A 15,500-nucleotide genomic window follows, 5' to 3' on the forward strand; every position below is an offset into this window, starting at 1 on the left:
TCGCTTTCTCAGCTTGGTGTCCAGCCGTTTCTCCCCCCACATGGTGACTCCGCCTCCGCACAGCCTCCACCAGACCGGCATTCCCCATCCAGCCATCGTCTCCCCGGCCATCAAGCAGGAGCCCAGCGGTGACAACATCAGCCCCTCCATCCATGCGTAAGGACAATTCAAATAGTCACGAAACTCTGCTTTTTTTGTTGCTGCACAGTGTTTACCCCTATTTGCTATCTCAGTACACCTCCACCAGTCACACTTTATTAACAGCATCTTTTTAATGTTTTGGATTAGCAGGAAATCCCCCGTTCCTCCTAAGAAAGAAGAGGACAAGAAGCCTCATATCAAGAAGCCCCTGAATGCTTTCATGCTGTATATGAAGGAGATGAGAGCCAAAGTAGTGGCAGAGTGCACTCTGAAAGAGAGCGCTGCCATCAACCAGATCCTTGGAAGACGGGTAAGTGGCACAGACGGAGAAGTGCATGTGAGTTTATAACTGTGTGTGTGTGTTTAGCAGTCCTTTGATATGTTCTGTCTTTGTCCACAGTGGCATTCCCTGTCAAGAGAGGAACAAGCCAAATACTATGAGCTGGCCAGAAAAGAGAGGCAACTGCACTCCCAGCTCTATCCAGGATGGTCAGCACGAGATAACTATGTGAGTCGGATATTTCCATGAATCGCTCTTACATCAATGGCTAGAGGAAGTTAAAAAAATTTGTTCTCATAAACTGAAGTTGCTGAGGTTGTTTACTTTCACTATGAAAAACGGCATTGTTTTATCTTTACAGGGAAAGAGAAAAAAGAGGAAGAGAGAGAATAAACCAGACTCAAAACCAGAAGGTAAGGGGCCCTCTTCTTCCTGACAGCCTTTATTTGTTTTTTTTTTTCTTCCCATTCTGGAGTAAGAAAGAAAAAAACTGTAAAAACTAACAGCAAGTGCTTTATTTTTCTTGCAAAGCTCAAGTGCAACCTGGGACACTGCAGCTTTATTTTATTTTTAACTAATTTTTTTTTCTTTTTTGCATAGATTCTCTTCTCCACTAACTCATATTAACTTCTTTCCCTGCTTCTGTACTTTGACAAGCAGCTTATGAGGTTCAGTGCTAATAGTGGCAGGTATGTCTGCTGTTGTGCAATCAAATGACCACTGTAATTTGCCCAAAAAGTAAGAGAGCTCTCCACACTTCAGTGCACATTTTAATGTAGTGTGTCATGTTCTTTTTGCGTCATAAATGCATACCATCTGACTCTGTTTAGCATCCCGTTTCACTGTCCCTGTTGTAACGTGTTTTCAGGTTGATTTGAACATGTCATGTATCAGAACTTTCACTGTCTTCATCTTCACTGTTGTAATAATCACTCCGTCACTTCTGTCACCGGCAGCATTGAGGGACTTGAACCAGATTTGAAGCCAGTAAGAGATCCATAATTCAGCTTCTTCACTTCTCCTTTTGTTTTCCCCAGACTTCTCAATAAGGAGCAAGAAGCAGTGTGTGCAGTACCTTCCCTCGGAGAAGATGTGCGACAGCCCTGCATCGTCCCACGGCAGCATGTTGGACTCGCCAGCCACTCCCTCTGCAGCCTTGGCCTCCCCAGCTGCTCCTGCCGCCACTCACTCTGAGCAGGCCCAGCCGCTATCGCTCACCACCAAACCGGAGGGACGCATGCACCACCACTTCTCCCTCCCTGGCAAGGCTTCTGGATCCACATCCTCCTCTTCCTCCTCCTCCTCCTCTTCTTCTTCCTCATCCCAACCCACCATCTCCATCCCAATTGGTACTTCAGGTAGCCAGTCGACCACACCCATCCTCACCCGGCCAATCCCCTTCACCTCTCTGCACCCCTCCATGCTGTCCCCCCCTTCCCCTTTCCATCAGGCAGCCCTTCACTCCCATCATGCCCTGTTCCAGTCGCAGCCCCTGTCCTTGGTAACCAAACCAACTGAATGAATCCGCAAAGGCAAATTTCCTCCCATTTATTGTGCTGTATATTGCTTTTCTTCAAAATAGGTATTAGAACAACTTTTTTTCTAAATGATGAAAAGGAAGAAATATTATTGGTCAATATTTGACTGTCTCCTTTTCTACATCTCTCAATGAAACAAAATGTATTTTTTGTAAAGTTTACTGCAGAACTGGTGTCTTTTTGATGCATTTATCCAATGAACCTCTTGTATAAAAGAACCAATGTACATAAAGTTTCTTTATAAAAACAAAAAGGAACAAAAACATGTTTTCTTTTTAGCCAAAAACCTGATTAATGTTAGTATTAAGTTTAAGTCATAGTACTGGCCAATAATTGCAGCCCCCTTTTCAATTCACGAGTGTGTGTCCCTTCTTTGACATGTTAAATAAACATTTGAAATGGTTTCTTAAACAAAATGCCTCCGTCTGTCTTTTCACATGGATTTAGACCATGTTTTTGTCATTTAATAAGGAGCGATTTCTTTAACAAGGTAATGTGGTTTGGAATAATATTCTCATAACAGTGACCACTGTGCATAACAAGTGGATAACTGTGTTGAGAATGTAGATTTAATGAGCAATATCATTTTATTACAGCTACAGTGAAACTGAATAAAAGTCCATAACACACCTGCCATGTTTTTAGGCTCATGCTATGCTTTGGTTCCAAACAGGGAACATCTTCATAAAAACTTTGCTGATGGTGGCAAAGAGTTTAATGTTTAATATAGAAGAATTAGGCTAACCATACCAAAAATGAGTGCCTGAACTGGGGTAACAAAAAAATTTTCAAGCCCGAAATAAATACAAATAAAAAAATAGTAGACATCTGCTCCTTCTTGGAATATAGCATCCCACAACAATGACAAAAAAGCAGGTCAGCCCCATCCCAGTGCACCGAACCCTGCTTGGGTTCCCTGTTCCTTTTGCACTTCTACTGCATCTTTATTCACCGTTTGGCACACTGCTTAGGCTTTAATTAACTCAGAGGTAATGGGATGGAGCCCCTGGGACCTCATTAGGCATTTCAATTAGTGAAAAATACACAAGGTAGGTTACAGTTTTTGGTGGCTTTGGAGATGAGGAGTAGTGCCAGGGATGGACCAATTATGTCAGAGTGGGAAGGGGGGGACTGGCCCGGACGAGCCCATTGACGCATATATAAATTTTACCATTAAAGATGACTTTCTATATAGTAGACGGCACCATCAGACACACTAGACCAATAGATCAGTCTGTGCTAATTGATTTTAAGCACATAGATGCTACACAAATGATCTTGACAGAGATCTGTGAGTTAAAGCCACATATTAATCATCAGTTACTGTGTAACATAACAATTTCCCTCTGAGGGATGAATAAAGTATATCTATATATCTATCTATCTATTATTTATCATCCATTTACTGTTAATTGTCTGTGACAGGATCAAATGTCAGTGTCATAAAACAAAATAGCCTCTCTTTCAGACAATCTCCGAAAACTGCAGACAGGTGGACTGAGGATGTGTTTCCGTTCTACCCCTCCCACCCATCTCCCCAATAGAAGCACCAAACTGTCAAGTTTCCCCTACTCTGTTTTAAGCAATCATTAGCCATAATAAGCCTTTGCTTGTTTGCTGTTCTATCTTACATCATTCCAAGCAAAACCACACAGTCTCTGGTGCCACGGCTGCCTACTCTGAGCCACTTCACCAATCCATCAGTGAAATTACAGGTAATGAGTTGTCAAAACAGCCAGCAAATCTGTCTCCTCAAGGCCGTACATCTAGTGCAATGTTCAGTTCTCCTAAGACAGTACCCTTATTATGAAATTCAGTTCCCATAACTTCAAATATGCTGGTTATTGCAGGTATTCTTCTGGTAGATATGTCCCCATACTTGTTTCTGCTTATTTTTCAGCATTTTCAATTATTTCTTTATTGAAGATAATCCCATAAAAGCTATTAAAACATGATTATTGCAGCATTTCTCAAGTGAATTTCGGTACATAGCAGGATTTTTAAGCAAAGGCCTTTTGTTCACTTTTAAACATGGTATGTTATATTAAATTTCCCATGTTACACTCAAAATGTAACATGCCACTGTTTATCTCTTATAACTGATCTACAGTCAACATCTGCCATGTAAGCACGAGGTCAGATTTAATACATGTTAATTTTTGCTCATTAAATTCTTCCAATCTCTTGCCAAGGTTCTTTTTTGGGCCTTCCTTTGATCTTGAATTTATTCCAGGTTAACCCTTTGATAGTTCCCATGCGTAATATTGCACCTAGAACTGTCATTTCAGAAGTCACTATAATTGTACCAAAAAAAAAGAGGAAAAAAAAGAAAAAAAGAAAAAAGAAAACTGCAACCACAGAAACACCCACTCATCAGCATCATTAGGTCTAAGCCCACACAGTAGCACACAATAATGACAGTGTTCACCTGAAAAAGTTGAACTTATATGTTCTACTGACTCCATGACCTTATATTCCTGTTAATAACAGGATGCTGTGTTTGCCTCACATGTGGTTTCCTGAAGTGATATTAATTGATTGTTTCTGTAACATTCACTGAGCTTAGCAAGTCTCAGCTGGTGCCTTTGTGAGGATAGGTATGGCTGGCTGTGAGCTTAAGAACCTCCTTAATGTATTATTCATACCCATTTGACCTTAAAGATGGAAATGCAAATGTGTGTCAAGAATGAGAGGGATCATCGGACTTTTCAAATGTCAAAGAGCATGCCACAATTAAGACATGTTCATTACAAGAACCCACAGGTCCCCCACACACCCAGCTGAGATGTAAAACACCTCCAATTAACATTTGGATCATTATCTCATCTCTAAAGCTACTGAGCACGTTCAGTTGTAATCCCTATATTATTGTTATAGTAACCATGGTACTCAGCTGCAGTTTAGTGACTTTATGCTGATTATTTTTACTTGACGGTGCTTTACTTTCCAGAATAAGTGCAATTTCAAAGCCTTTAAGGTTGTTAATAGTATATAATAATATAATATAATAGGTCGGAGGCTTTTGAAAACCCCTGCAATCACATGCAGTTAAAGTAAATTGGTGTCATGATGCTATTTTGTCATTTTTGTTTTTGAGTGCACTGTATATCAACACTGCCATCTGCTGATAAGGTCAAATACTGACACAAGCATCTTGTGTGGAGTAAATATCCCCATCATGTCAGCACCTAACCTGTGGGTGGCAGCAGCAACACAATTGCTATCAGCTTCATTTCTCCTGTGGTGGATCATTAAAAAAAAAACTATAACAATAACTATAAAATGTAATTCTCCATCTGTGCTCACTTTACCTATACAAGTTGAGGTCAGTTGAGTACAATGTGGTTTAAGTACAATTGGAGGATGTCAGCCTCACATACAGTAGCATCTATATCTGAATCTAAATATTTAGTCTCCCTTTGTTTCAACATGTGCCATTCAAAGTAAGCTAAATAATGTGGCGGTCAGAGTCACAGGGTCAGATCCTGCCCTCCCACTGAATGCCTGTCCTTACCAACATGCACTGACAGAAAGAAGTGGACTGGCTCAAATGTGCAAGCATGCATTTTGTTTCACCATATACATCTATAAATGTGAGGGCATTTGTGAAGGAAATGCATAATGACAAATACATAAAAAGGGCAAGAGGGGCTTTCCATCTGCTCTGTTTGAACAATTGTCATGAATATCATTGTGATCACACAATGACCACAGGGTCTAAGACTTTTCACTTAGTTGCAAAATCTGAGGGTTGATATGTGGGATTCTGATTGGTTGTGTCTGGTCGTATGACTTCTTCTTGCTAAACAGGTGGATCCAGGCTTTCAGGGTCAGGGATGCCATCCTGTTACACTTGACTGGAGGTGAAACTGTTAGGAAAGGTGCACGGGAGTAGTGTTTACTAGATTAGGATGTGAGAGCTGCACCACGGAGCAGCTAAAATTAAATATATGATAGCAAATAGCAGTGAACGCTGACATTTGAATCTGATTGAAACTTGCAACTACAACCAACTATAACCCTGTTTTGTGTACGGCAGATGTATGGTAACTTTTGAGATTAAAGTTTTATGTGAACAGCATAAAGGAGCTTTATGTATTGGCAAATAACGACCCAACTCTCGGCGTACATGGCTGTCGTGGACGACGCAGTCCTGTCATGTCAGCACGCCGCCTTTAGGTGGCGGTAAAGCCCATCTCCGTGTTTTCATCCGCAGAAGAAGAACGATCTGGTTTGTTTTGTACACGGAAGCAGGAACAAGACTTGTCAAACCCTTCAACCTGTCTATCCACATTTGTCAACGCAGATTGTGGCGTGAGCCCAAAGGAGAAACGGACTAAATATATTTGATTGTTTGTGTTTTTACCGGGGTGACACAATGAAGACCAGTTTGCTGCTCTTCACAGTATTTCTGTTTTGCTTATTGGTCACAGGTGAGTGGAGTTTTGTATTCTTTATTTTATTATTTAGCTATTTCAGACTCATTGTCAGAGTAATGCTGGACACCCACGTAATCCCTATTAGCTATTGCAGCCACTCTTCGACAGCGACACTTCAAAATAACACTTCCTGTAACTGAGAGGCGTGAAACTGATCGTGTCGCAGAGGTTACTTTAATTATGTGGTGTTGAATTAAAATCCCATCAGTTCATTTGATATAATAGTTGATATAAAAATTTACTGAATGGAAACATTAGGAATATACATCTATCTTCTGTTTAAACAACACTGAAAAATCAACGAGGCTTTACTGAATATGTTTCATACCAAAAGAAACAGAGAGTACTGACTGCAAACAAGTTATGTGGAGCCATTTGTTGAAAACAAACAAAAAAACAAAAACAAAAACACTGCTCCCTGTGCTGGCTGGTATGTAAGCAGCAAGGCTGGATTTATCTATTGGTTAGAGGGCCTGCTGCTCAAACCACTGACATCCCCATCCCATGCTGAAATTGTGCTTGTCAGTGCCTGCTTTGCCTTGTCTGTAACCCAGCCTTTATAAGTGGTCACTTAATCAGGTACACCTGTGCAGTTTAATGAAATCTAATACCACAGTGCTGCCATAACTTTATTACATTTACAAAGCTTATAATGTTCATTTTTTGGTTGTTGTAATGGATTATGTTAATTTTAAGGGAGTTTGTAATATAGGCTTTTCTTCACAGCAGACATTTTGACAGGCTATAGCAGGAAAAGCTCCTCCACCTGTCATTTCTCTACAGTCACTGTCCAACAAAGGCATAACAACTGCCCAAAAGAATAATAATGAATTTACAGTAAATTTTATTATCATTTGTTCCAGCTCCTGCCTCCTCTGCCTTAATGTCAAGGCCTTTATGTTATGCTTTTTACAGCACATAATCTAATCAGCTAATCAAATAATCTCAGTTAATCTAATCAAGTGGGGGAAGCTGACAAGAAGACAATGACAGAGGACATTACTAACAAGGTGGGATGAACATTCAAAGGTTTGCAGTGTGAACAAAGGAAAAGTGGACAAGCAAGCAGATGTGTCTAGTTCACAAATGCAGGATTCAAAAATTCAAAATGGCTACATGTCTTTTATCATCAGGTGGCATTATAGTCTCTGCGGTTTTGTCATCATGCCCTGTATTCTGCTGGTTAAAACTTTTTTTTCTGTTTTTTTTCTTATTTACAGGGTCTTCTAAAAAGGAAAGTGGGGAGCCAGTTTCACCCAACACGTTGCAAAGCAAACCAGATCAGAAAAAAAGCTCTGACAATCCACCACCAAGTTCCGCTGCACCTGAGAAAAGCAGAGCAACAACTGTTACTAAAGGAGTGAAAGATCAAAATCATGCAGAAGTCACTACTGTCAGTATATCAGAAAGTGTACCAACAGTGAAACCTGATAAAATGTCTACAGACAAAACCAACAATCAAACACATGATGAATCCAAGAACGGTACGGCAGAAAATGGCGAGGCAGGAAAAAATGCCAGTGAAGAGCTGCATGTGAATGACAGTAACACAGAGACGAAAGTTAAGAATCCGGAGCAGTTACCTGGTGGGAAGACTGTTCAGCAACCTCACCCTGATAATCAGGCAAATGTGGATGCCAGTGGTCACAAGCCTAAAGACAAAGAGCCTCAACAAGAGCCGAAAGTACGTCCTAATACTGTTACCAAGGGGCAAGTGCAAGTAAAAGAAGACCCCCAGAAGAGAAAGCCAGAAGATGGTGCCACTGAGAAAAAAACTGAATCGAGCACCAAAACACAAGCGAAAAGTCAGTTTAACTCACATGGAATGAAGGACGAGGCAGAGAGCAGCCATTTCTTTGCCTACCTTGTCTGTGCAGCTGTGCTGGTGGCTGTGCTTTACATCACTTACCACAACAAGCGCAAGGTACTCTGCATCTAAAACTTTTGTTCTCACTCAGACCTCTCTGCAGCATACTTCCTGTGTTTCCACTAATCTGGATTTGAGTTGCAAATAATGTATATGTCAACTATTGTGATTTGTGCATACTTATTGCAACAAGTGAAAATGGAAATGGAATTTTATAACATCCCCAAATGACAGCGCTTGTTCTGTCAAAGACCTTTGTTTTTATTTTCAGTCAGGTCTCAACTATATGTAATGGAATGGAAGAGTGTTATAAATCTTACGATTTCGGCAAGGAAATGAATATTCAGATGTCCCAGAATGTCCAGCCACTTCTGTAAAATTCTGAAAAACTAAAAAGTCCTATGTGGTGCCTAATGGAGCACACACATTAAGATGAATCCATGTGCTGCCTCTTATTTGTTACTAGTGAAATTAAATCCTCATTTGTTTTGCTAGTCAGTTAGAGCCAGTTGAAAACCTGCCAATCTCATTTTCTCTTTTCTTTCTTTTTGCCAGATAATTGCCTTTGTTTTGGAGGGAAAGAGATCCAAATCCACACGTCGACCTAAATCCACAGAATACCAGAAGCTGGAACAGCATGTAGGTTCCCCCCCCCCCCCCCCCATCCATCCCTTCCCAATACTAAGAAATATTATTAAATGTTTTGTGATTTTTGAATTATCCGCCTTTTCTTTCAGATCTGATCTCAAGACATGGCCGTGAAACCCTTGCCTCAAACAACAGAATAATCTGTGGGCTGTTAGAAGAGATCGAGTGGATGCTGGCGTTAAAGATATTTTTGTGACATACTCTGCTTTGATTTCACCTTGTGTTAAATGGACTTTTTTCTGTTTTGTACTTTCAGATGCTTATTGCATGACTATGCAGATGACATTGTTGCCTTACTGAGGGACTTTGTGAAATGCTGTGAGGGTAAAATAAGCATGTTGTTTTTGCACTTGTGCTGTTATTCCACTTTTTAGGCGATCTTGTAATTCTGACCTGACTAAGGTCCTGACTCAGGATATTTCAGTAGCAAATGAAAATATTAGTCAGGGTTTCCAGCCTTGCTTGTACAGTACATTGGTGATTACACTGTGTACCTAAATAAGCCATCTGAATCTTTGTAAAATACTGGCTGTATAGGATTTCTGTGCGGCTGTTTTAAATGTAAATGCTGTTTTAAATTTAGATGTGCAGAAGTATCACAGAAGGATTTCTGCTATCAACCATATAGTGTTGACCGGACGAATGTAATAGCAACCCTTTTTTTTTTTCGAATGAGATGCTTGCACAGTGCTCACCCACTTCAGCTTCTTAAAGGCAGAAACTTGCAAACAGATAAAGTCTGGATTTCAATAATCTTTTAAAAAACGTCTTTTTTTTTTGCTGATGGTTGGATGAAAAGATCAACACATTTCTCACAGCTGCTCCTTAAGTTTAGCGCTAATAGTAGGCTATAGGAGCTTCTGGTTAGCTTAGCCTGCCATAACTGACTGTCTGAAGATAACAAACATGTTTTAATTCTTTTGGTTAATCCAAACAAAAACTCTATTGTTACAACAACATGTTGCAGTTTTACACAGGACTACATGCTAGACTATTTCAGGAACTGGAGTGTTTATGCTTAGCTAAGCTAGCCATCTGCTTGAAGATGATAATTTACAAAATACTGAGCTGGTATTTAAAATACAATTTTAGTTACTGATGTTTTAACAGCTGTCAGGGTGTTGGGTATACATGTATATGTCTCTCTTTTTTAATTCATACTGAATGTTATACAAAACAATATGTGTGATGCGGTTGGTGGTGTCAAAATGCTGGTTATCTGTGAACTGTCAGTCTGGTTATTATATGGTTGCCCAGCATCTCTGTGACCAGTTGTTCCCCTAACTTTATTCTCCGGGGATTGGTTGACCACTAAAAAGTTAGATTTAAGCTTTTTTCTTGGGTAGATGTGTTAATGTTAATAGCTGACAGACTTGTGCCAAAATGTCAGTGGTTTTACTGTGATTCAATGTGTGACTCTTGTAGTGTGCCTGTTTCATCAGTTAATGCTATATTTTTATTCCAGTGGTGGCCATAATCTATGGAAAGCCCTTTCTGTAGAGAGAAAAAGAGTTTCTTGGTAGAATTGAAGTCCATATTATATCCCAAGATATATTTTTATTGTGAGATCTACATAGAAAATTCTTCATTTTCATAATTTGTGTTTTTTAAACACTTAGCTCTTCTCCAGAATTAGTTGGAATATACTGAGTCATTCCTTCACACAGTCTGGCTGAAATTAGCATGTTTTCAAGATGTCACATAAAAGTATAATGTATTTTACTTTGCTAGGAATGGCTGTCCATAAAAACATCCCAGTGTCAGATGTTAAGATGTTTTGTTGCTGGACCAATCAAGATGACTATTGATTCTAAAATAAAATGCTTTTTGTACTTTATAGCCTCAGATGAGTTGCATTCCTGAACTGCCTTCATTATCACAGCTGCTTCAGTAATTCATGGCCTGGCTTTAATCAGTGGTAGTAGATGCATTCAGATACCTTAAGTAAAAGTACCAATGCAATAATTTAAAAAGAATACAGTACATACCAAACCTATTCAAGATCCTTCAAAACATATTAAAAAACATATATACTTAGGTTAAAAAAAATCATCCAAAAGGTCACAAGATAAATGTAAGGGTTAGTAAGATGATTAATGAAGAAGAATTCTTTGTTTTTTTTTTAACTTTTCTGCAACTGCACTCTTTAGTTTAATATTATAATTAGCTCTATTTGGGCTTCTCACAGACAGTTCCCAACTGACCAAGGGATCCTAACAAGACATTGTTTTTTAAGTGGTCAAAAAGCAAAATGGTCTAACCACTGATTTATCTTATGGCACTATTATAATATCATATCTAGCCCATCTCATTCTGAAGTCTAACATGTAATTATAGTCGTCAAATGCAGTGGAGTTAAAAGTACAGTATTTTCCTCTGAAATTTATTGAGGAGCATAAAATACAGAACTTGAGTAAATGTACGTGGTTAAATTCCACAACTGTCCATAAAAAATCGGGAGGGAGCACTCTTCGTGTTTCTTACTGCCACTACACACAGGTGACAGTACATTTGTCCCCCCTTCTCTCCGTAGCGTACTGAAGTAGGGTCTTCATAGTGGCATCATATTTCTGGCCTCCTCTTCATATATGTCTGGTATCTCGCCAATGGAGGAGGAAACCATGGCGACAGAGTTGCACCCACGAAGCTCCATCTCATACCGGATGAGCTGCCTCCAGAAGCCATTATTCGGCCTCACCATGGGTCGACAGGTCTTCACCCACCTGTGGGCGTCCAGGAGAGACACACCGCGGTGCTTCATCAGATAGGCCATGCACAGGGCGGCGGAGCGGCTCACGCCGGCGTTGCAGTGCACCAACGTGCGGCCTCCGCGCTCTGCTGTGAGCTCTATTTTATCTGCCACCTCGTCAAAGTGATCGCTGAGAGGAGACACCGGGGAGTCAGAGACCGGGATGTGGATGTACTCCACCCCGGGAGGAGAAGCCGCGCAGCTGCTCCTGGTCTCAGTAACGTTGACGACGCAGGTTATTTCACACCGTGTCACCTGTGCGGAATCACTGGCTGCTCTGCCATTACTGAGATAAAGGTGATCAGTGACTTGACACAGGCCTGAGAGACCTGCAGGACGCGAGTGATACATAAGCAGTGAGAAATTTACCGCTGCAAAGCGTCGCAAAAGTCCCGGATGAAGCAACACAGGAAGGACTGCTACTGCAATTTGTAAGGCACCTCAGGAAGGCCAAACTTGTGTGAGCGCACACTCTGTCGCCCTCAGCTGGATGAGGTTTCCATGATGTACGCATGACAGGCATCTTTTCCGATTCTCATTCACTGTAAAAAGAAACAAATGTGTTTATTTTATGCATGGGCCTGGTTGCATTTTTAGGTGTTTAGTTGTTGATGACTTTTTTTTAAAGGACTTTTTAAATAAATGTTATGGAATATTATTTAAACAATCTGTAAAAATATGAAAAGGAAAAACTAGACAATTCCCCTGAAGAAAATCGCGAGTGGTGAGGTGTACTGTTACAGGAAAGCAGAACCCAAAATATATTCATGACCTTTGTAAATGAAAGAATGATAAAAGAGAGGGTGGGAGAAGAAGAAGAGAGGGAGTGCAGGACAGATAGAAAAGGGTCCAATTCACAGTGGGGAGAGGAATGATAAAAATGGGCTAGTATGGAAAATCAATTCAATTTCAATTCAATTCAATTCAATTTTATTTATATAGTGCCTTCCACAATCAAAACTGTCTCAAAGCGCTTTACAGAGACCCAGAGCCTGACCCCAGAGCAAGCACTTAAGGCGACAGTGGCAAGGAAAACTCCCTTTTAACAGGAAGAAACCTTGAGCAGAACCTGGCTCAGATGGGGGACCCTCCTGCCGATGGCCGGGCTGGGTGAAAGGAGGAAAAGGAGGAAGATAGGACAGCTAGGAATGGAGGAGAGGGGGAGAAGGACATGCAGCATAATACAGACAATGTGGGTCAGCATTTACATTACAGTTAGTGAACAGTTATTGGATAATGTGTGCTCAGATTAGAATTATGAAACAGAGCACGGAGGCAAAAAGCTGTCATGACTGGTAATTATTTACATAACAGTTTGCAAAGAATATTAATCCAATATTTATCTGTAGCAGAACGGAACATTAAACATGTTAGAAATAGATCACTGTAAACAATAAACAGCAGCAGGTGGGTGGAGCCAGGACCGCAGAACATGCAGCTCCGGAGCCAGAGGTACCTGCAGAAAGGTACAGAGAAAGAGAGACCAGAGAGAAACAAACACAGGACTACGGGACAGAGAGGACACAGAGTTAATGACATGTAATAAAGGCTAATAAATTTGAGAGTGGATCTGAGGAGAGAAAGAGAAAGAAGAAGAAGTGCGCAGTAGATCATGGGATGTCCCCCAGCAGCCTAGGCCTATAGCAGCATAACTAGGGGATGATTCAGTTGCCTGAGCCAGCCCTACTAAGGGCTATATCCTTAACTGTAACAGTGACTATAGAGATAATTGTGACTAACTATAAGTTTAATAAATAACTAGGACTGTAACTACAACTAATTATAAGCTTTATCAAACAAGAAGGTTTTAAGCTTCGTTTTAAAATTAGAGAGGGTGTCTGCTTCCCGAACCCAAACTGGCAGTTGGTTCCATAGGAGAGGGGCCTGATAGCTAAAGGCTCGGCCTCCCGTTCTACTTTTAGAGATTTTGGGAACCATAAGCAAACCTGCATTCTGGGAACGAAGCAATCTGTTGGGATGATATAGTACTATCAGCTCTTTGAGATATGAAGGAGCCTGGCCATTGAGGGCCTTATATGTAAGGAGAAGGATTTTAAAATCAATTCTGGATTTTACAGGAAGCCAATGAAGAGAAGTTAGTACAGGAGTAATATGATCTCTCTTGCTAATTCCAGTCAGTACTCTCGCTGCAGCATTTTGGATCAGCTGGAGGCTTTTTAGAGAGTTAACTGGACATCCTGATAATAGGGAATTACAGTAGTCCAGTCTAGAAGTAACAAAAGCATGGACTAATTTTTCAGCATCACTCTGCGACAGAATGTTCCTAATCTTACTGATATTGCGCAGGTGAAAGAAGGCGGTCCTAGAGACTTGTTTTATATGTGAGTTAAAGGACAAATCCTGATCAAAAATAACTCCAAGGTTCCTCACAGTCGTACTGGAGGCTAAATTAATGCCATCCAGAGTAACATATATATAACATAATATATATGAATATATATATATATATATATATGAATATATATATGAATATATATATATATATATATATATATATATATATATATATATATATATATATATATATATATATATATATATATATATTAGAGGTGTTTGGGACCTAACAAAATAACCTCAGTTTTGTCTGAATTCAGAAGAAGAAAGTTACAGGTCATCCAGGCCTTTATGTCTTTAAGACATGCCTGAAGTATGGCTAACTGATCTGTTTCGTCTGGCTTCATAGATAAATATAGCTGGATCATCCGCATAGCAATGGAAATTTATTCCATGCTTCCTGATAATATTGCCTAGGGGAAGCATGTATAAGGTGAACAATATCGGTCCAAGCACAGAACCCTGTGGACCTCCATGACTTACTCTGGTATATATGGAGGGATCATCATTAACATGAACAAACTGGTATCTATCTGATAGATATGATTTAAACCAACCTAGTGCTGTTCCTTTAATCCCAATAACATGTTCCAATCTTTCCAATAGGATATTATGATCAATGGTATCAAATGCAGCACTAAGATCTAGCAGGACAAGTATAGAGACGAGTCCATTATCTGATGCTATAAGAAGGTCGTTGGTAACTTTCACCAGCGCTGTTTCTGTGCTATGATGAACCCTAAATCCTGACTGAAAAACTTCAAACAAACCGTTCCTACGTAGATGGTCACACAACTGAGTTGCAACAGCTTTTTCAAGAATTTTAGAATTAAAGGGGAGATTGGATATAGGTCTATAGTTTGCCAAAATGTCAGAGTCCAGAGAAGGCTTTTTAAGTAAAGGTTTGATAACTGCAACCTTAAAAGCCTGTGGAACATATCCTGTAACCAAAGAGAGATTTATCTGATCTAATATGTAAGTGCCAATCAAAGGCAACACATCTTTAAGAAGTCTGGTCGGGATAGGATCCAAAAGACATGTTGATGATTTAGATTTAGAAACTATTGAAGTTGAAGGAGAGAAACAGTCTAACGACAAATCAGGACTGGCAGACATTTCTAAAGATGCTGTTCTAGACATACCTACATCATTAACAGTTGTAGGCAGGATAAGATGGATTCTGTCTCTAATGTCTACTATTTTGTTGCTAAAGAAGCTCATAAAGTCATTACTAGTGAGAGCTAGAGGGATGGATGGTTCAACAGAGCTATGGCTCTTTGTCAGCCTGGCTACAGTGCTGAAAAGAAACCTAGGGTTGTTCTTGTTATCCTCTATTAATGATGAGTAATAGGCAGTTCTTGCCTTACGGAGGGCTTTTTTTATACGTTATAAAGCTGTCTTTCCAGGCTAGGCGGAATTCCTCTAAATTAGTGGATAACCATTTCCTTTCCAGCTTTCGTGATATCTTTCGTGATATCTG

General features: G+C 40.0%; 3 protein-coding genes across 4 annotated transcripts in view; 2 read left to right on the top strand and 1 right to left on the bottom strand.

Annotated features, from left to right (window-relative positions):
• Nucleotides 1–2,362, top strand: part of tcf7l1b (transcription factor 7 like 1b) — a 32,143-nt gene extending 29,781 nt beyond the window's left edge. Inside the window, exons 8-12 of one of the 2 annotated variants that reach the window (XM_041042295.1) lie at nt 13–156; nt 289–451; nt 542–649; nt 783–834; nt 1,459–2,362. In XM_041042295.1, the coding sequence (XP_040898229.1) occupies nt 13–156; nt 289–451; nt 542–649; nt 783–834; nt 1,459–1,943 (952 nt within the window). In that variant the 3' untranslated portion in view covers nt 1,944–2,362. The remainder of the gene's footprint in view (nt 1–12; nt 157–288; nt 452–541; nt 650–782; nt 835–1,458) is intronic. The other variant, XM_041042296.1, reaches the window with a different exon arrangement.
• A 3,842-nt stretch (nt 2,363–6,204) lies between these two features.
• On the top strand, nt 6,205–10,750 carry tgoln2 (trans-golgi network protein 2). The gene is made up of 4 exons (XM_041042362.1): nt 6,205–6,392; nt 7,619–8,322; nt 8,821–8,904; nt 9,003–10,750. The coding sequence occupies exons 1-4, from the start codon at nt 6,338–6,340 to the stop codon at nt 9,006–9,008; spliced, it is 849 nt and encodes a 282-aa protein (XP_040898296.1). The 5' UTR covers nt 6,205–6,337; the 3' UTR covers nt 9,009–10,750.
• Nucleotides 10,751–10,754: 4 nt separating this feature from the next.
• Nucleotides 10,755–12,051, bottom strand: zgc:153044 (uncharacterized protein LOC751678 homolog). Its single transcript, XM_041042363.1, has one exon. The coding sequence runs from the start codon at nt 12,011–12,013 to the stop codon at nt 11,465–11,467; it is 549 nt and encodes a 182-aa protein (XP_040898297.1). The 5' UTR covers nt 12,014–12,051; the 3' UTR covers nt 10,755–11,464.
• Nucleotides 12,052–15,500: the final 3,449 nt, after the last annotated feature.

This window comes from Toxotes jaculatrix, chromosome 7, assembly GCF_017976425.1.
Source record: "Toxotes jaculatrix isolate fToxJac2 chromosome 7, fToxJac2.pri, whole genome shotgun sequence".
NCBI classification, from domain to species: domain Eukaryota; kingdom Metazoa; phylum Chordata; class Actinopteri; family Toxotidae; genus Toxotes; species Toxotes jaculatrix.